The sequence below is a fragment of the Pleurodeles waltl genome, chromosome 6, assembly GCF_031143425.1.
Source record: "Pleurodeles waltl isolate 20211129_DDA chromosome 6, aPleWal1.hap1.20221129, whole genome shotgun sequence".
Taxonomy (NCBI): domain Eukaryota; kingdom Metazoa; phylum Chordata; class Amphibia; order Caudata; family Salamandridae; genus Pleurodeles; species Pleurodeles waltl.
Window position 1 is genome coordinate 459,922,694 of NC_090445.1, and position 21,826 is coordinate 459,944,519.

The 21,826-nt window shown below is 47.2% G+C and overlaps 1 protein-coding gene across 4 annotated transcripts in view; it reads right to left on the reverse strand.

The window, feature by feature from the left end:
* The window catches only part of LOC138299898 (polymeric immunoglobulin receptor-like), a 258,007-nt gene that overhangs the window by 43,525 nt on the left and 192,656 nt on the right, over nucleotides 1-21,826 (reverse strand). For all 4 annotated transcript variants that reach the window (XM_069238601.1, XM_069238604.1, XM_069238602.1 and 1 more), the window contains one exon: nucleotides 16,837-16,965. In XM_069238601.1, the coding sequence (XP_069094702.1) occupies nucleotides 16,837-16,965 (129 nt within the window). The remainder of the gene's footprint in view (nucleotides 1-16,836; nucleotides 16,966-21,826) is intronic.

Below are 21,826 nucleotides of genomic sequence, written 5' to 3' on the forward strand. Positions count from 1 at the left end.
CCAGCACAAGCCCAGCTGCCCAGGAGGCCACCGCCAGCACCAGCACCAGCCCAGCTGCCCAGGAGGCCACCGCCAGCACAAGCCCAGCTGCCCAGGAGGCCACCTCCAGCACAAGCCTAGCTGGGCCATGAAGGACCACCAGCAAAAGGCCGCTGGGCCATGAAGGACCGCCAGCAAAAGGCCTGTTGGGCCATGAAGGACTGCCAGCAGCTGAGACCCTGCAATGGAGACCGCCATCTGAAGCACCGCTGAACAGGGCACCGCCATCTGAAGCACCGCTGAACAGGGCACCGCCATCTGAAGCACCGCTGAACAAGGCACGCCATCTGAAGCACCGCTGAACAGGGCACGCCATCTCAAGCACCGCTGAACAGGGCACCGCCATCTGAAGCACCGCTGAACAGGGCACCGCCATCTGAAGCACCACTGAACAGGGCACCGCCATCTGAAGCACCGCTACCACATGAGCGCGGCAGGGGCACTGACGCAACTGAGTCCGTCACAGGGTGAATGATGCACTCTGGGCACCATGCCCCCTCCAGAACCAGTGGAGACTGTCATCCACTACCTCTGTCCTTAACAGGATGAAGCACTCAGGGCACCCTGCCCCCTCCAGAACCAGTGGAGACTGTCATCCACTACCTCTGTCCTTAACAGGATGAAGCACTCTGGGCACCATGCCCCCTCCAGAACCAGTGGAGACTGACATCCACTACCTCTGTCCTTAACAGAATGAAGCACTCTGGGCACCATGCCCCCTCCAGAACCAGTGGAGACTGACATCCACTTGAGAGACTGTGGGTTTGCACTCCCCAGGATTGAACAGTGGGCAGACCACCCACTGTATAGACTTGAGAGACTGTGGCTTTGCACTCCCCAGGATGGAACAGTGGGCATGTGGCCCTCTCGTGGATTTGACGTCGTGCACTCAAGCGGCTGAGGTGCCCCCCCTTTCCCTCCCCCTGAGGTGCCTGTTTTCTTGGTATCTGATGCCACTTCAGTGTTCTCTCCGTCATGGTCGAGGATCTTGAGTGGGTCTGGCCCATAACTTGTGGTCCCAGTGTTCCAAGGACTATCTTAGTGCACTACCTGGACTACTATGCTTGGCATTTATTTTGTACATGGTGTATATATATATTTCTGCCTACTTGTTTTTAATATATTACAATGGTTACACTAATTTTCTATTGTCTTTGCATTCTTCCGGGGGTCTGGGGGTTGTTACTTTCATGTATTGATATGCATTTGTGTGTGTTGTAGTGGGTGGGGGTGTTGCGTGTGTGTGTCCCTGTGTTTTCCCTCCCCCCTCCCCTGTATCATAGGTGCAGTACTCACCGTGGTCTTCGCTGCCTGCGTTCGTGCTCCTGGTAGAGGAACAGGAAGACTATCGCAGGGAGAATTTGGAGTTCCGGGTCCATGGTGTCCTCGTTCCTCGTGGGGTGTGTAGAGGTGAGCGTTTCCCTTCGAAATTCCTGTTTCTGCTGTGTTTTTATTCGCGGTGAATCCACCCCGGAAAAGGTGACGGATTGGCCTGTTATAATAGTGTGGGCGGTACATTGTCTCCAGCCTGTCTGTTGGCGGTGACCGCCGTGCTGTTGTTTGTACCGCGTGGCTGTCGGAGTGTTAAAGTGGCTGTCTTTGTTGGCGGCTTCCGCCACGGTCGTAATTGCAATTTTTTTACCGCCGGCCTGTTGGCAGTTTTACCGCCGCTTTAACACCGTCCGCCAGGGTTGTAATGACCACCTTAGTATTAAACCCTGAGGAGGATGAGCACGACTGTGCAACACATAGTCCTAACAAATGTAGCAAGCCACAAAGGCCCCTATGCCAGTTAGCATTGTCCATTTTGTTGACAGTTCCTTCACAATTGACCAATAGACAGGAATTGACCAATATCCTGATCCCTAACCATCTTCCCTGAGCCCGGAAAGATGGTTAGGGAGATACTGGATGACAGACTGTTTGATGATGACCCCAAGAGAAGAGTTATGCTTTTTCAGTAAGGCATACCACTGAGAACTGCATTAGAAGTTAGAATGACCACACCAAGCAAAGTGTTTGACTCAGTAAAAGAAGCAGATCTGTCACATGTACCAGATACCCTGTCGATTAAGGGTCAGCAGCATGGTTCCTTGGAAACACTCCAAGTCATAGAACAATTGACATTACCAGCACATTATTTTGCCCAGGAGCAGAACTGACAGCAAAAGTCTGGAGCAGGAGACGTAATTATAATATATTCAGGTTCAGCATATGTAACAACAACGGTGGACTCAAGCATCATGAGATGGAGCAGGCAAGGGTTCCTTAAGTCGGACAGTAGTCCCATGATGCATAGAGATCTCTTAGAAGCTCAAATAGAGGCACCTGCACTACCACAGGCAGGGGCGGTTGTGAAGAGGGCAGCACACACAAATGGACAGGATTTAGAATCCTGTGGTAACAAACTAGCAGATCAGACAGCTAAGGATGCAGCTAGGCGTGCACCCCCAAAGATACCATCAGACCCACAATCTGTTCCAGTTCTGGTGGCTCAGACTACCTCACCAATGGATTCAGAACCAAGGACTACCACAGCCGAAGATACACCTCATTACACTGAGACAGCAAGGTTACACCTGAGAGAATTGCAGGAAGTTGCTTCTTTGCATGAAAAATAATTTTGGGAAGATTGAGGATGCATCCAGTCACGGGATGACCTAGTGTACAGACAATTATCTATGGGAAAACCAGTAATGCCACAAGTCCTACTTACAATCACCCTGGATCAAATCCATTTGCCAGCGCACATCTCCAGGGATTATTTGGCAACACAAATACAACAGGACTGGTTTGTCCCTAATTTGCATGACATAGGTATCATATATCTACATGGCTGTATGATCTGTGAGTAGTAATTTCCTAATCACATTTTGAAAGTGATAAGCTCCACCATTCCATGACCACAAGGTCCCTTTTAAAAGCCTTCATTTCGACTTTGTGTACAAGATTGATAGATGCAGTAACTACAGGTACCTCATTGTGGTGGTCTGGCACTTCTCAGATGGATAGAGGCAGGGCAGTGCGTTCATTGTGATGCCAAATCAGCAGCTACATTGCTAGTTTGGGAAGTGTTTTCACGATGCGGAATACCAGAAGGGAAAAGATCCGACAACGGTACCCATTTTTCCAATGCAGTATTTGAACATATCACAGCCCTATTAGGGACAAAATACAAATTGTCCTCGATGTACCACCCCCAAAGCAGTGGAATCGTAGAGCACCTGAATGGCCTCTTGAAGAGCAAGATCAGGAAGTGATGCACTACTCTAAACAAAAAACGGATGTATTGCCTACCTATAGAACTATGGGCCAGATGTATGAAACTTTTTTGCACTCGCAAACGGTGCGAATCCCAAAATTCAGCCGTTTGCGAGTGCAAAAAAGTGGTCTGTGATGTTTGAAAGGCATTCGCAGACCAAAATTAAGAAATCGCAAAAATTGTGATTTTTTGCATTGCGACCTGGTTTTGCGAGTCACAATTTGAGATTCGCAAATTCCACATCGCAAGGAGATGCAGCAAAAAATCGCAAATTACGATTTTTCGCAAAATGGCATTTTGCACATGCAAAATACCGTGAAAAGAAACCAGGTGTTAACCTGGTTCAGAATTTAAAAATGCATTTAAAATGCATTTTTAAATTATACATATAAAGCACACATGCCCTTTTGGCATGTGTGCACCTTACATGTCCCCCAAAAATTATTTTGGGGTGCAGCAGTGGGGGCCTTAGGCCCCCAGCACCCTGGGGTTTTGCATTTCCAAAATTGCGATTTCTGGTTCAGAAATCGCAATTTTGGAAATGCAAAACATTTGCAGATATGGGCCAACAGGTCCATAGCTGCGAATGGGGCCAGTATCGCAATTTGCGATTCAGTAATAGCATTTGCGATTTTTAAGAAATCGCTATTACCGAATCACAAATGTGATACATGGCACTTTGCGAGTCGGAAATAGCGATTTCTTAAAAATTGCTATTTCCGAATCGCAAAGGGCCGTGATGATACATCTGGCCCTATATTCCCTAAAAAATACGGCAAGCTCAGACCATCACTTCACACCCCACCAAATAGTGACAGTGCGATCCATCAATATGCCAGCCCCTGCACTAGAAGTAAGATTCAGGGAGAAAGTTTATCCCAAGCACTGAATAATAAAATGCATATGTACGTGTGTGAACTAATGACATTTGCAAGGTTCCTCTTCCAACAGGTAACCAAAGGAAAAGGAAAGTGTGCCAATGCTGAGGTCGTACTCACAGAGGTGAAAATGGCGGTCGGTATTAAAGCGGCAGTAATACCGTCAATGGGCCGGCGGTATAAAATATGGGATCACGACCACGGCGGAAACTGCCAACACATACAGCCCCTTTAACACTCCGACCGCCACAGCGGTAGCAACAAACACTGCGGAAGTAACCGCCAACAGCCAGGCGGAAGACAATGTACCGCCCACCCCATTACAACATGCCCATCTGCCAGCTTTTCCGGGGAGGTACCAACGCCATCAAAAGCACGGCGGACACAGTACTTAGAAGGAAAACCACTCACCTCTCGACACTCAAGGAAGAACCAGGATGTCATGGAGCCTGAGCTGCACGTCCTGCCCATGCTGGTGTTTCTTCTCATATATCAGGAGTACCAATGGCGGCAACGATGACCACGGTGAGTACAGCACCTAGTAGACAGGGGAGGGGGAAGGAAAAAGAGAGTGACACACACACACACACAACACGATGCATCCCACCCCCACCCTCACCCCAACACCATACACACAAACACATGCAACAACATTACATATACACCCCATAACCTTCTGGAAGAACGCAAGGACAAAAGGAATTGAGTCAAATAAGTGTAATATTAGAATTTCAGAGAAATACGTTCATAAATAAATAAACAGTATGTACAATATAAACAATATCTACAAAATGAGGGACAATGTCCACACAAAAATAGTCCGTGGCCCACTGGGCCATAACACATAGGCCAAGCCCACACTTGACTCCTGCCTCAAAACAGAGAGAACACTGCAGGTGCATCTGGTCAAAAACACGCAGGCACCTCAGGGGACAGGGAAGTGGGGGGCACCTTAGCCAGAAGATGGTACAACGCCACTGCTCCTGGAGGGGGCTCAATGCAAACAGCAATGTCCTGGGGAGTGCAAGGCCACAGTCTCTCAAGTCTCTCAAGTGGGTGGTTTGCCCACTGCTTGCTCCTGGGGAGTGCAAATCCACAGTCTCTCAAGTGGGTGGTTTGCCCACCGCCTGGTCCTGGGGAGTGCAAAGCCACACTCTCTCAAGTGGGTGGTTTGCCCACTGCTTGCTCCTGGGGAGTGCAAAGCCACAGTCTCTCAAGTGGGTGGTTTGCCCACTGCTTGCTCCTGGGGAGTACAAAGCCACAGTCTCTTAAGTGGGTGGTTTGCCTACTGCCTGGTCCTGGGGAGTGCGAAGCCACAGTCTCTCAAATGGGTGGTTTGCCCACTGCTTGGTCCTGGGGAGTGCAAGGCCACAGTCTCTCAAGTGGATGGCTTCTTCCACTGGTTCTGGAGGGGGCATTGTGCCCAGTCTGCTTCATCCTGCCAAGGATAGGGTGAGTGGATGTCTTTTTCCACCTGTTCTGGAGGGGGCTTTGTGCCCAGTCTGCTTCATACTGCCAAGGATAGGGTGAGTGGATGCCTTTTTCCACTGGTTCTGGAGGAGGCTTTGTGCCCAGTCTGCTTCATCCTGCCAAGTATAGGGTGAGTAGATGCCTTTCTCCACTGGTTCTGGAGGGGGCTTTGTGCCCAGTGATGCAGCACTTGGGGGCGGTGCCAGGTCACAGTCTCTCACCCTGGTATCAGAGCCATGAGATTTGCAGTGGTCAGGATGCATGATAGTTCATGGAGGCAGGGTTACAGTCCATCAACTGGTGGCTACGGCTGCACAGTGGTGGTAGTGTCAGTGCTGGTGGGGGTGCTGCCAGTGGTGGGGGGGAGGCTCCAGCCCTTCTCCTTCAGCCTCGGACGGCTGCCCACTGGGGCTGCTGCTGCTGACAGTAGTGGGGCTTGCAGCGGTGCAGGTGGCAGTGCTTGCTGCGGTACTTGTGGCAGTGCAAGTGGCGGTGCTGGCAGTTGTGCTGGTATCTACCAGGCCTTCACCTGCAGGCTCAGACGGCTCAAGTGCCTTGGCTGGTGTTTTGTGCCCCTTCCTGCCCTTGGCAGATGGTGGTGTCACCTTGGGTCTGGCAGCTGGAGTCTTTGAGGTGGCCTTGCTGGGTGGTTGTGGCTTCTTCCCCTTACTGGATGCTGTCCCCTTCTTCACCTTGCCAGGTGGCGGAATGTTCTTTGATTTGGCAGGGGTTGGTGGCACACTGGCTGGCCTGATGGGTGACCCCTTTGAGCCTCTGACAGCTGCAAGAACCACAGCGGTTGTGGACTTGGTGGCTGAGGTGCTGGGCTGGGTTGTGGCCACCCTGGCCCGAGGGGAAGGATGGGGGGAGGAACAGGTGAATGTTGGCTGGGAAAAGCAGACATTGGGGTGGGAAGAGGGTGAAGATTTGGGAGTGGAGGTAGAGGAAGAGGAAGTGGTTGTAGGAGGTGTCAGTCTGTTGTGTTTGGGTGCAGGTGCGTGAGCTGGATGCTGTTGTGAGGTGGATGGCTGTTAGGTGGGTGTGTGCTTGTGTGTGCTTGCGTTTGTGTACTTTGGGAGGAGGGAACACAGAGGGAGAGGACACAGTGGACGTGTGCATGGATGTGCAGGTGGTGAATGCCAGTGATGGGTGTGTAGTGATGGGCGTGCTGGTGATGGAGGTAGTGGATGAGGATGTAGTGCATGCAGGTGTGACTGGAGATGCTACTGGGATGGAGGTGGATGAGGAGGAGGAGGGGGACACAGTGGAGGCAGTGGATGTTGGTGTGTCTGCATGGGGATGGTGCTTGTGTGAGTGCCTGTGAGATGAAGTGTGGTGCTTGGGCTTGCCTGAGCCTCTTTTGTGTGTTGATTTGGGTGAATGCTGGTCTGAAGGTGTGCTTGGGATAGGCTGGGGTTGAGGGGATTGGGACTGGGTAGAGGAATTTGGAGGGGGAAGGCTAGAGACAGGGACAATGCCTGCCATCAGTGCGGAGGCCAGACCCAGAAATGCTCTCTGTTGGGCCCCCATGCCAGAGTGAATGCCCTCCAGGTATGCATTTGTTTGTTGCAAATGCGTCTCGACACCCTGGATAGCATTCAGAATGGTTGACTGCCCAACAGTGAGGGATGTCAGGTGGTCAATAGCCTCCTCACTGAGGGCAGCAGGGCTGACTGGGGCAGGGCCGGAGGTGACTAGGACGAAGGAGATGCCCACCCTCCTGGGTGAGCGGGCACAGGAAATACGCAGAGGGGCTGCTGGGAGGACGGTGCTGGTAGGGGGGGTGGCGGCTGTACCTGATGTTGGGGTGGGTACAGAGGTATCCACCACCGCCAGGGAGCTTCCATCAGATGAGGAGTTGCTGTCTGTAGTGTCCCCTCCTGTCTCCTTCGTGGTGCTCCCCTCGCCCTCCGTCCCATTGGTGCCCTCACCCTCGGTGGATTCGGCCTCCAGGCCCATGTGGGATGCAGCTCCCTCCATCGCCAGTGCCTCTGCTCCGCCGCCAGATGATGCTAATGCACACAAGGACAGGGTGACAAAACAAAAAGGGGGAGAGACAGAGGATACACTTGGTCAATGCCAGCAACAACACTACCGTTGGCGTACACAACACACAGGGAGCTGCCCTATCCACTAGGCCATGCACTACCAGTTACAATGCTAGTCACAAGCCCATGGGGGACATGGCATAACGCCATCAGCTGCACACCTGAAACCCACAAGACCCTGTCCAATAGTAGATGCCCACTAACACCATTAGGTTTGGAGTGCTTCAGAGCCTGCCCAGCAAGAGACCTACCTTGCCATGTTCGCCCTGACCTAGGGGCACCCACAGTCCACATTGCCCACCCAGGTAAAACCTTAACGCGCACCAACTCATGAATCAGAATTTGTACTCACCTCCTTGTGGCTGCTGTGATGCCCTCATGTGGCCATCCAACTCCGGATAGGCCACCGCAAGGATGCGGAACATCAGGGGGGGTCAGGGTACGACAGGCACCCCTTCCTCATTGGGAGGCCAGCCCCAACTCTGTATTCCTTGCCCAGTGGCACAGGGTGCTTCCACCGTTTGCAGCAGTGGGTGCTCCGCCTGTCAAAGACCCCCAGGGTCCACACCTTGGTGATGGCACTCCATATACCCTTTTTCTTATGGGCGCTGACCTGCAGGAAAAATACAGCAGAAAAGGGATTAGTAATACCGTCTGGATCGTCATACTCATGGACCACCATATTCCTCCCATCCACTAACGCACATACATTGACCACCATACATGCAGCACTCTGCCCAGGACACATCTGCGCCCCCTTACATGTGGCTTACACACACAGCACTCCATACATTCATGGCCCACGCATCATGCTCACAGTGTACTCACCTGTTTGTCTGGAGGACCAAAGAGTAAAGTGTACTGGGGTAGGACCCCATCCACCAGTCTCTCCAACTCCTCTGCAGTGAAGGCAGGGGCCCTTTCTGCAGAAACATGAGCCATTATTGCTTCCAGACACAGGTCACAGCAGCACTTGCAGTGTAGGTCCTCTCCTGTTGAAGGTCAGGTAGAAAGTGAGCGAAGAGATAGAAAATGGTGGTCACGTCTGCGGCAGTGCGTACCGTCACCGCCGGCGTACATCGTCATTGGCTCCTGGAACTCAAAAAGACCAATGAAACTCAATGTGAAGTTGCGCGGCGGTCGGCGACCGCCTACTGCAATGGGGCACAACGCCAGCGGAATTACCTCATTTCCACTCGTCCCTCCTCACAGGTCAGGCAGCCACCATTTCAGGGGGGCAATGGCACCTAACTGTGTCACAGCAGACATTGGCACATCAACTGACTCTCGGATTCACATACTGGTTCTGTAAATGAAGAGATGCATCATTATTGCAATTGATGTGTGAATATGACCCTCTGATCACTGTTTTCCTCCCTAGGCTTCAACCACTGAGGATGAATATGAGATGGAGACATCCTCCAGTGTACAGACCCCTGGTGATCCTTGCGACAATGGAGGACAGACACATTATCCTAACATACAGACTTGATCGGGCCACAATCCAAGAACTGTGTGCCCAATTGGAACCAGACCTGATGTCAGCTATCCGCCAGCCCACAGGTATCCCCCCTCTAGTGTAGGTCTTGTCAGTGCTCCATTTCCTGGCAAGTGGTTTCTTCCAAACAACAGTGGCCATAACATCAGGGATGTCTCAGCCAATGTTCTCCAACGTGTTGACCAGACTGTTGTCTGCCCTGCTGAAACACATGCACAGCTACATCGTATTCCCCCAGGTGGAGGATTTGGCTACAGTGAAAGCTGACTTTTAAGCCCTGGGACATATCCCCAACATCAATGGTGCCATTGATAGTACACATGTAGCATTTGCCCCCCCCCCGGAGAAATGAACAGGTGTTCCGGAATAGAAAAAGCTATCACTCTATGAATGTGCAGATGGTGTGTTTGGCTGACCAGTAAATCACCTAGGTGAATGCCAAGTATCCTGGCTCTGTGCATGCCTTTATCTTGAGGAATAGCAGCATTCCATATGTGATGGCTCAACTCCAGAGGCACCGGGTGTGGCTAATAGGTGAGCCCAAGGTCCCCACCCAGTATGTGTTGGTGTCTGGGTATTGGGTTGTCCCTAAGGGTTGGTGTGTGTCTAACAGTTTTCCCTCGATATTTACAGGTGACTCTGGTTACCCCAACCTCTCATGGCTACTCATGGCTAACCCCAATGAGGAATCCCAGGACAAGGGCAGGGGAACGTTACAATGAGGCACATGGGCGAACAAGGATTTTTTTTTTAGAGAACCTTCGGCCTCCTGAAGGCCAGGTTCCGGTGCCTACATCTGTCAGGTGGATACCTGTACTACTCACCCGAGAAGGTGTGCCAGATCATTGTTGCATGTTGCACAACCAGGCCTTGAGACGCCAGGTGCCTTTTCTGCAAGAGGATGAGCCTGGAGATAAAGTTGTGGCAGCGGTGGAGCCTGTGGACAGTGAGGGGGAGGAGGCAGAGGAAGAAGATGTGGACAACAGAAGTAATAACATACAGCAGTATTTCCAGTGACACACAGGTAAGACACTGTAATTTCACTTTAGTTTTCAGTTTTCTGTTGGACATTGTACATGGCAGCCTGATTTCCCTATGTCTATGGACACTTACTGTACCCTTTGGCATCTCTATTTTCAGATCTCTGTGCCCCACTCTGGCTCCTGGTATGTTTACTACTGCCAACTACAGGTCATACCAATGTATAAATGACTGCATGTATGATTTACAATGTTTTCAGAATAAATATTTCAATCATTTGACAGACTCCAGAATCGTATTTGTTCCAAGGGTGTTTATTTAAGTGCTAATAAGTAGAGGGGGATGTGCAATGGGCTGGGGTGATGGTGGAGGAATGTCCAGTTAGAGTCCAGTCTCTTGGTATCACAGGTGCATTTTCCAATGGGGCATAGGAAGGGGATCAATGGCAGTTCAAGGTGGACAGGGTGACAGAGTGGGACAGAAGGGTGGCAATCAGGAGAGTCTTATTTCCTGGTGCGGGTCTTGGCAATATTCTCTGGCTTCTGCCTGGATCGCAGGGACTGTTTGTGGGGTGGTTCTCCTTCTGCAGGAGGTGTGGTGCTGGTGGCCTGTTGTTCCAGTGGCAGGCCTCCTGTCCGCTAGCGCCGGCAGAGGTGTGGCTAGTGTCAGGGATCCGTTGTTGTGCCACTGCCTCTCTCATGGTGTTGGCCATGTCAGCCAGCACCCCTCCAATGGTGACCAGGATGGTGTGGATGTGTTTAAGGTCCTCCCTGTTCCCCAGGTACTGTCCCTCCGGCAGGCACTGGGTCTCCTGCAACTTGGCAAGTATCTGGACCAAGGTCTCCTGGGAATGTTGGCATGCTCCCAGGATCTCTACAAGTGCCTCATGGAGAGTGGGTTCGCACAGCAGTCCGCCCAGCTTCCCTGTTGTCCTGTGCCTCTGTCCCCTGAACTGTGTGCCCACCTACACTGAGCCCAGGTCCCTGACTTTCTTGGATTTGTGGGGTTGCCTGGGGTCCCTGTAGTGGTGGACACACTGCTGATTGACGTGTCCTGTGGACAGTGGTATGGGCCTGCTGGGTGGGTGCTGTGCTGGTGTTTCCTGAGGGGGGAGGCTCTGTGGTGCCATGGGACTGTGGCAGGGTACCCGACTGTCCAGAGGTCCCTGATGGGCCAGGTTGGTCATCGTGATCCAGACGTGAAGAGCTGCTGTCATCACTGTGGGCCTCTTCCATGGGAGGACTGGACGTTGGTGGCACCTCCTCTCCGGTGACATTGAGTAGGGGTCCTGTGGGGATGAAAATGCAGTATTATTGTACCTGCGTGTGCCATCTTGTGCATGGGTGTGTTTCCCTGTATGGTTGTGATTGTCCTGTCAGCTTTGCCCTGTGTGCGTGGTGATTTTGTGGGCTAGGTGATTCTCTTTAATGGGCATGCTTTAGTGATTTGTGTTTATTCAGGTCTGTGATGGGTGTCCATGCATAGGTGTTACATGCAGGGCTTGGTATTGGGATGGGTGCGTTGTGATAGTGGGGTAATTGTGAGTTGGTGGAGAGATGGGGGTGAGGGTAGGGGTAGGAGTTTGTGATGGCATGCAGGTAGGGTGGGGAATATAGTAGTAAAGATTTGACTTACCAGAGTCAAGTCCTCCTGCTACTCCTGCAAGGGCCTCAGGATGCATGATCACAAAGACTTGTTTCTCCCATGTTGTTAGTTGTGGGGGAGGAGGTGGGGTTCCACCGCCAGTCCTCTGTACGGCTACCTTGTGTCTTGCAACCATGGAACGCACCTTTCCCCGTAGGTCGTTACACCTCTTCCTGATGTCATCCCTTGTCCCGGGGTGCTGTCCCACGGCGTTGACACTGTCCACAACTCTCCGCCATAGCTCCATCTTCCTTGCAATGGATGTCTGCTGCACCTGTGATCCGAATAGCTGTGGCTCTACCTGGATGATTTCCTCCACCATGACCCTTAGCTCCTCCTCTGAAAACCTGCGGTGTCTTTGGGGTGCCATGGATGTGGTGTGAGTGGTATGTGTGAGGATGCGTGTGGTGATGTGTGGGGTGATGTGTTGTGGTGTGTGCTGTAACATGCATGGATGGTGTATGGGTGATAGTGTTCTGTGGCTCAGATTGAGTGGGTGCTCCTGGCTTGTCTCTCCCTCTGTTGGCAATCTTTTTTTTTTTCATTGAAAGGGTTGTGGTTAATGTGGGTGTGTGCTTTATAGTGGTGTGAGTGTGTGTGTGTGGTGTGTGTATGTGTGTCAGGTGTGTGTAGTTTGAATTGTCCAATGTGGTGGAGTTTTGTTAGTGTGTGTGTATTTTGAGTATTTAGTGCAGCGGTGTGTACCCCCGATGGTTTACCGTGGTTGAAAGACCGCTGCGGTGATTCATGGGTCCTGATACTGTGGGAATATTTCTGTTGGTGTAACAGTGTGGGTTTGGGTACCGCCAGTTTATCACGGACCGCGGTCACGGTATGTTGGCGCCCGTCAGTGCGGCGGTAGGTGGCAATTACCGCCAAGATTGTAATGAGGGCCAAAGTCTTTATATGCAATATAAACTGCCAATGGAGGCACAAATGATTCAGGGGACCCCACACAGTCAACATGGTCACACTAACTGCCTTCAAGGTGGAGGCAGGAAACCCTGGATCCATCACAGCCATGTGCTTCTCGACCCATCTTTTCAACAAAATTAATGGACAATGTAAAGGGAACAAGAGGAGGGGTGAATATTGTCACCTCAAAAGGGCACCTCTCCAACAGCATTTTTGGACTATTTTTTGAATGGACACTGCAAAAGATATGTATTTTAGTTTTTATGCTTCCTTTTTGTCTCTTTATTCTATCCTTTCATCTCTTTGCTAGCAAAGGAACATCTAATTATAATGTCTTTCACATCCTGAAAGAGCTCAATGATAGTTATGTGAACCATAATGCCCACGCTAAATCATCAGATAACCTATGGTATCAGCGTATGCCAGAAAATGGCCCAGAAACCACAAATGAATCTTGCTTTGTATGCTAGATAATTCCTCACCCAACTGGTTCAGATAAACTGTGCTCCACTAAGGAAGTACCACAAAACATAGTTAATTACTTATTACATCTGTATTTATGTAGAATTAAGGCCTAGATGCAAAAAACACATGTCAAAGTAGTACACTTCCTGGTCAATGCCACCAGAAGTATTATCCATCCTCACGGACAAGCAATGCATTAGAGAAGAAGTATCTTGTATGAGAAAGACAGGTCACCCCACCACTGTGGATTGGACCCAGATGGTCCTAGATCTAGGATTGCTAGGGGTGACACACCCACTGACTGAATGCATCAACTATTTTGTGAACCACTTACCCTCAGACTGTGTCCGAAGACCAGGGTTTAAAGCAAGGGGGTTGGTCTTTGTTCATAATCAATGGCATCCCAACATTGAGTTTTCCTGCAGGTCTATGTCTTTATGGAATGGCACTGATGTTATTCAGGATACAATAAAGAGATGTAGAACGACCCAGGACAACAATATTCCATTACCACACCTGTGTAGATAACACTGTGAGTCCCCAGACTGTCAAGAAACTAACATCTGTTTCCTTATGTTTCAGGGGAAATTACACCATTGACGTAGGTCAGAATATTGGTTGTAAGGTCACAGTCTTCCACACAAACATGTAGGGGTGCAGCTCCAACCTAATGGATTTCTTCTGGCACTGTAGAGAAGGGCTGTGTGCCCAGTTACTACCCAACTGGGGAAGGATTTGTCCTATAGTGACTTTGCAAGCTCCAGTTTTGGTATTACCTGGAATAAACATTTCCGCCTTGCATAAACGCCCCATGAACCATTCAACAACCTTGCTATATCACAGCCGAAGGAAGAGAACTGTAGAGTACTATGGCACCCGCACCTGGAATGAAGTTCCTTAAGAGTATAGACTGTTTAATGATGCTAAACTTTTCTTTGGGAGCACTTTGCCAGTTGTCCAAGAAAAAGCAACAATTCATTGGCTCCAGATCACAAGGTGGGAGCAACTCAAATTCATTAACACCACCAATGAGGGCTTCAATGCCATAAAGAAAGAACTGCATGCCCTAAGGATAATGGTGCTGCAACACCGCTATGTACTGGACCTTATGATGGCAATGCAAGATGGGGTTTGTGGGAAGATAGGGACTGTGCGCTGCACTTTTATGCCAGCAAATAATGTAGAAAACTGAACTTTGCCAAAGGCAATACAGACACTGCATAATTTATAAACTAAGATGGTAGATAAAGGAGGTACCCCAGATAGTCGGTTCAGTGGTTGGTTTGCATCACTGCCATCCTGGATGTTAAGGCTGTTGGGGGCTCTGCTACTAAGGACTGTGATCTTGCTACTAATCTACTGTATGATACAAGCAATTTTAGTAAGTGTTAGGAGAATAGGGGCCAAGGCGGGAGGGATGTTTCCACTTAGCGCACCAACACATGTACTGGATTCCCAAGGCAACATGTATCACCTAGAACCTAGGACAGACCAAGGTCAAGGTGAAGTAGTTTAAATATCAACTAGAGGGGGAATGTTGAAGGGATTGTAAAATATAAATGGACTGTATTAAATGTGAAATGTGAAAATATTGTGCAGCATTGACCCCAAGCAGAAACCACACAGCCATTCATAGTTAGAAACCAGTTTAGGCCTAATCCCCACACCTACAAGAGCAAGGAGAACGGTTCAGTTTAGGACATAATGGAATAAGAGACACAAGAGTCCACACACACATTCTCCATGCCTGCAAACAGATTGTGCCCTAAAAAAGCACTGGGTACAATTGAATTAGCCCAGAGCACAAAGGTGCACAATTAAACAATGGGTGCAGGGAAGAGATCATATTTGGAGCTCACAGAAATCTGAGACACACAATACTGGGAGCACACACTTCACGTAAATTACAGCAGCTGTGAAGCATGCACACATACATGGGTCAAAGAATACCCTGTCATAAAGTACTGTCAAATCTATAATAAGGAATGTGCAATGTATTATTTCAGTAATTCAGGGTTATGGGGGGGGTCACGTGTGTTTCTGTTCTAAATCTATAACTTACAAGTTAACAATTATTTACAATGTGTAATAAAGTATTGTGTCAAATTTTATAAAAAGGTATGTCTCTGAACAGGCATTTAAGAAAAACCATAGAGACAAGGTGTGTCTGGCCAAGGTGTAGTCAGCAGTGTTTTTCTCCCTGTTTTGACACTTAGTAAATGCGGTCTTTGGGTTGCCAAGAAGAGTCTCCATGGTTGTTTGAGTCTTCGGAGTGTTTTCATTCACCCGGCACTGAAGGAAGTGTGTTTGCTGGTTCTTTTGTAGAGGATACTCTGAATGGAGGCTTTTGGAGCGAGGATGATTGTTGGTGGTAGTCATCACCCAACTAATTGTCTAACCAGGCCTGCTGCTTTTCACCTAATGACACCAACTGATTTTCTTTGAGGACACCATTCACCAACCTTACCCTCATTAGGAGAACAGTGACAGCTGATGGCATACTTGACAACGTATACAGATTAGGAATACGAAGTTGTATTACTATTAAAGTTGAGGCTATGATCCATTTATGCTCCTGTGGCATGGATCATGACTTCCATTTAGCATTGTAAAGCACAGGTGTAGTTGTTCACTAATGAGACAACTTCCACAATTAGTATAAACTATTTTGTGTATAATTCATCCAAATATTTACCTTACATGGTGATTAAAAATTGTTGTTGCTTTCAATCATACCAGATTTTCCTTGGTGGTGACGGTGATGGAAGAAAGGGCATCAGACTGTGAGCCCTATAGAGAGCAGGTGGTGTGATGCCCTTTCATTCCTGGCTGGCACTCGGTCTGGCTATCATAGAAAGCTTTTAATGCATTTATTTTTTACATATTTACCCTTCTGTGGTGGATTGGAATAACATTTTAAAGAAGCTGAAAATAAAGTTGATGTTTCAAAACTACTAATAATACATTGGCTGAAAATCGAAGATCCCTATGTAAACCCATGTTTAAGCAGACATCAGAAATTTGAGAAGTGCGATCAATGTCACTTCCGCAAATTACTCCTGGTGAGTTTTAGTGGGACAATCATGTCAACAGTTATCAGGGAAAAATGTTCAGTAGTAAAGAGACAATCAAAATTGGTGGATACTTTTCATGAAGAAACTTGCATTTGAAGGTATTTACTATACCCCATAAATACTGCAACCTGGTGTATCAGTATTCCTAAATATCTCACCACCACTGCAAAAACAAATTGATAATGTTCCGGATGTACAGTGTATTTACTTTCTTTGCAACAGGGTCATTAACTTATTTCCCAGGCAAGGACAGCCATGCCTCGACCAGGGAATTCTACTGAGGGTCACGCTATCCTAAAAAAGAATGAGACAACTGTCACAATCTAGTGGTGGACATGCACTGCTAGATCAATAGTTTACAGCTGTGGAGCCAACTGAAGCCTTCCCCCAATAGTTTCTCAACCTCGAAATTGACTGGAGGATCCATGAGCATAGAGGGCCAGGAAAAACACCAAATTATGCTAATCCACTCCTTCAAACTCGAAAAGAGCGTCAAAGTGTTTGAAGACATACTACTTGAATTAATAAGCTACATCACAAGGGCATTTTACAGCCAACTTACCTTCCTCGTGGTCCACATAAGTCTCTTTTTCTCCAGTTAGATTGGAACTGTCTCCCACAGCACTTTCCTGCAGGCACTTTGTCTCTTCCAAGGCAATATGTCTCTTGTTCTCGTCCACTGGTTGTCGAACTGCAAGATACAAAAAAAAGGCAATCCATGTTGAAATATGAGGTCTTAAATAAAATAACTTACGGCTTCATTAGTGAAAGGGCATTGTGAATGTCATTGGTAGTATTTCATAATTTTGGGCCTGATTTAGAGTTTGACGGACAAGAGTGATAGAGCACCTTGTCTACCAAGAATTTGGTTGGCCTGTCCAATTTAGAATTAGATGGACTGTCAGCTTTCAGTGCCCCCTTTCTCTGACAGCCTGATGGAGCGCCAGCTATCAGAGGAGGGACATCTCACCACTCACCCTACACAGTGCTCATGGTCTGATTAACTGTTTTTGCTATCTGTAACAACTAGGGAAAACCTGGTGCGATGAACAGAAAAATTAAAACAATGTCTCCTACGCTCAGGATAAACATTACCTCATTTAAGGATCATTAGTTATTTGTTTTCAAAACACAAACTCACATTTTGGTATTTTTGTTTCAACAAACAGTTTGGTTTATGTCAACCATCCACCAAAGTTTTGGTGCCTTCAGAGGAACAAGACAACAGTTCTCTGCAGGTTCAGAGATCACTGCTCGGCTAATGGTAATCTCTACATATGGTGGGCTTCTGTCCATCAAGGTAGTGGATATAATATCCTCTGCCCCTGATGGGTAGTGTAAAGACCAGCATTGCCTAGATCAGGCTCTATGATTGGTGCCGTGCTGCCCAATAATTGGGCACATTAACACATTGTGCAGCAAATAGCCTTTTTATAGCTTCTAAATATTTCTAAAAAACTTGGAGACTGGATATGACTGAGCCAAAGTAAATTAAAAATTCGTTTTTCTCAGTATTACATTAATTGGTCAAGGCTCAAAAGAAGCAGACTGGAGATCAGCGAGCACTAAGACTGGTAAATGAGCCAAATCAAACCTTTTAATATACACTTCTAGGGTATTAGTAGTGTGCACAACTCTTCAGGGTTCAGTAATTACCGAGACAGACAATATCTGAATGTTTAAAGTGTCAGGAGACAACCCAAAAGAACTGAATTGCATTCCCAAAAGATTATAGATTTCTCCCTATACCATTTCTGGAAGGATGCCCAGTGATGATAATCCTAGTAGAAAGATGCCTAGAATGTTGGCTAGCACAACATCATCCTGTGAAAGCCCCAACCTTATTAGCCCTCATTGTTCATTTACCATATTTAGAGGTGCACTCTCTGATATACTAGGAGAATCCACTCTGGAGTAGAAACTTTCTGGCAGAGAAGATAGGCCAACAATTCTCAAAGCCAAAATGGAACTGCCACTATTATTCCTTGTCTCATTCTCAAAAGGCGAGCTAACAGCATGGAAATTACTGGAAATGGGGGAAATGCAAAAAGTAGACCCTTCAGCCATGGTACATCAGAGCATCCACCTACCAAGATGCCTCTCTGTGGAACATAATTCAGAACACTGGTAGCAGAGAATTGTGTACATGTCCGAAAAGATCTATTCCTGCAGTGTCAAACTTGTCACACATTTGCAGGACCAGAAAGAAGGCTGAGATGAGGGGAACGCCGACATATAAAATCTGCTTGAGTGCTATCTGCTCTTATGTGATCTACCCTTACAGAAACACGATTACCTTCTGCCCATAGCCACACCTGCAAAGCCTCCACTGCCCATTCCTTGCACCTGGTGCCTCCAACAACTGAAGTAAGGACTGATTTCCCCAAAATTAAGCTTCTTAACAACTGAAGGTCTAACAGGACATCTGGTTCCTGAACTAAAATAGGAAACTATCTCTCTAGATGAGCAGGGATCAACCACCAATCTAACACTGTTTTTCAACATTCAAATTTCATAAATGTATATTTGAGGCATTAGATCCCACCACCAGAGTATGTGCCTGGATACTAGACCCAAGTGTAATCAAACCCAAGGAGCTACAATTACAGTGGAGGCCTACACAGAAAGACAAAAACAAAATAGCAGAGCTCATAGCTCTTTGCCTTCTTGCACTTGCATACATCTTTATGCCAATGTTGATAGTAAAGTCAGGAGGGATGCCACATGTGTGCATGCCACATTCCACATGCAAGGACACCATTCCAATATCTGTCTGGAACCTAGTCCTACTGAACTGTAAGGAACTATCCTGGATTGAGTTGTGTTGAGAAAGAACTTTAGAGAGTCTGACAGCTGTCACCCTCACTTCACATGAGATGTTGTTTCGCCCTTTGATTTGTGCATGAATTAACCAGTTGACCAGATCTGGGTGAAGACTGATATCCTTGTCATGAAGTAATACTACTTATTGATCCTCAACTTCAAAGAACCGCTTCGTGCAGATCTCACTCCAAAGTACACAATCATAAACTGGAAATGAGGCAAATTTGAATGTTCAAACAACACTTTATTATTCTCCAATTGTGAAGTATTACTCATTTTCTAAATTTAGCTCTACAAAAACCTTCTTTAAGAATGCTCAATGTGATAATATTGTGGAATGTGTCCATCTTGAAGTGGACTGAGTGAACAAACTGGCTTACCTTTTTCAAACTGATGATGTGTCTAACTCTGCCCGAAATATTTGGCACTAGAAAAATATGATAGAACAATCCTTACCCTCCACTCCTTCTGAAGATCTAAAATATCACCTTCTTGCTCAATAATGTTTGAATGTCCTTTAGGAAAATTTCTTTTTTTTGGCCTGATGCAAAGGAGTCTCTTAACAGCATAACTCGGGAAGTGACATGAGAATCTAGTCTTGTTCTTTTCTTGTACAACACCAGAACCCAGGCAACTGAAATGACTTCATGCCAATTACTAAACTGAGAATCAGTAAATGAGAGATAATGTCATCATTTGCAGGGAACCCTCTTAGAAGATCCTGAAGCCTCAAAATCTTTGAATCATAGAATAGAGTGGATTGGGGTACAGTATTTTGGCATAGAGTGGCATACAGTGGAGTGGCATACAGTGGAGTGGCATAGAGTAGAGTGGCGAAAAGTGAGAAGCACTGAGCAGGGTGGCGCAGAGTAGCACAGTTGTGAGTGTAAGTAACAAAAGCATCAACAGAGATGGCAGCTAGGATAAAAGCAACATAAGAAGCCTGTGTTAAAAGTAGAAAGTCACATTGCAGGTCCGGGAATAATATTGAAAACTTTTAAAATAAAAACAATTATGTGTTGAGAAAGATAAGGAAGAACACATGTATTTGGTCCATGCTCCAGGGAGGAGTTAACACAAGAAAGGAAAGGAAGCCTACGGGAACTTAGCAATCGAAAGATTGCAAATGACAGTGACAGCAAAAACAACAAATGGTATGCTGTGGGCGGGTTGTAAGACCATTGAATTGTAAGCAATACATCTCACAGCACAACACATGCTCTGTGTAGGCAAGACTTAAAAATGGATCATGGAAATCTGCATTATGTTCGGTTGGTCACCTTAGTCAAATCACAGCTGACTATGCAATTAGTTTATATCTTGGAAGATCCCGGGATCATGGCAGATTGCAAGTTTCACAAAATGCAGGATAAGGACAGTTATTTAACTTTTTTATGGAAATAAATACCGGCAGCCCATTGTCCACTGGCTGCTACAATTTAATTTTCCTTGCATTATTTTAAGGCCTTTCAGGGTCCTAGCTGTTTTCAAAAGAAAGTCCTCACTTATGAGGTAGAACAAGTTAAACTCTCAATAAATAGTCTTTTCTGTACACTTGGGGATCTTCGTTAAGCAGCAGTGAGGGCCAATGCCAGCTTTTTTAAGATTCACACATGAAACAATTTTCGTCTCCACTCTACCGTTCAGTGTAACCTTCTTTTCAGACAATGCCTTTCCACCCTCCCGGCAACTAGATGTATACACCTAGACATGACTAGGTGAAAGAGTGACATATTCTTGCAATGTAGTTGCTAACTTACTGTACCACGCAACCTCTGACTTCTAATAGTCACAGATCTGATGTAAGATTATTTGTTCTACATTCCTACTAGGCACTGAGCAGCATTACGATGTCAGGTGATTGACTCAGGCTACATTTACCAACTTGTTGAAGGTATAGAATACTATGTGATCCAGTGGGCATCCGCCACACAGTACCTTTTACTGCTCTATCATACAGGCTACTAATCTTTACTCCTGATAAGCAGGACTCAGAGGTAAGCCTAACATGTAGCAGACTTTGATCAGGATAGCCACGAGGCAACTGGCAGCTCTCCTATGTCCACCTAAAAGTATGGATTTTTATGGAAAAATATTTTGACTATTGCACTTTGCTACAGCCACATCAGCTGAGGCAGTTGCTAACGACAATAGGAAGAGTAGTTTTACTACTATTCCAATTGAAGAATTGGGCAGCTAGGGTTTCTTGGGTCCTCCTACTCCTGCTAAATGATGAGGAGCAAGGTTGGCTAATGTCAGCTAACAGTAGCCTGTCTCTCACTACTGTATTGCCACAAACCAGTGTGGGACCTGACATGCCAGCCTGCAATATTAATAGTTAAGGAAAATAAAGTATATAACGATCGTAAATGACAGTAGGGATCTGCCCTCCACAAAAGTCTAAAATATGGCACACAGTTTTCCAAGGGCTTGCTCTCCCTTGCAGCTCCAATTTAGTAAATGTATTTAAAGGAGGGGAAAAGCCATATCTATTTCTCCTTACTAACTGTTCCTGTGCTCATGAATACCTGTGGAGGTCAAAAGAATGAATGATGACTGAATTGCTTAACTGTGGCTCTTTCATTAGGGTAACAATTTGAAGGAAAAAACAGAGTCAAGCAAGCAGCTGCCATTTTGACATGATCATGAGCACTTCAAAATGGTGGTCACGGATAATAAACCTCCGTAACACAGACTGAGTAATGAGTACAGGCCATATCCTTATATTA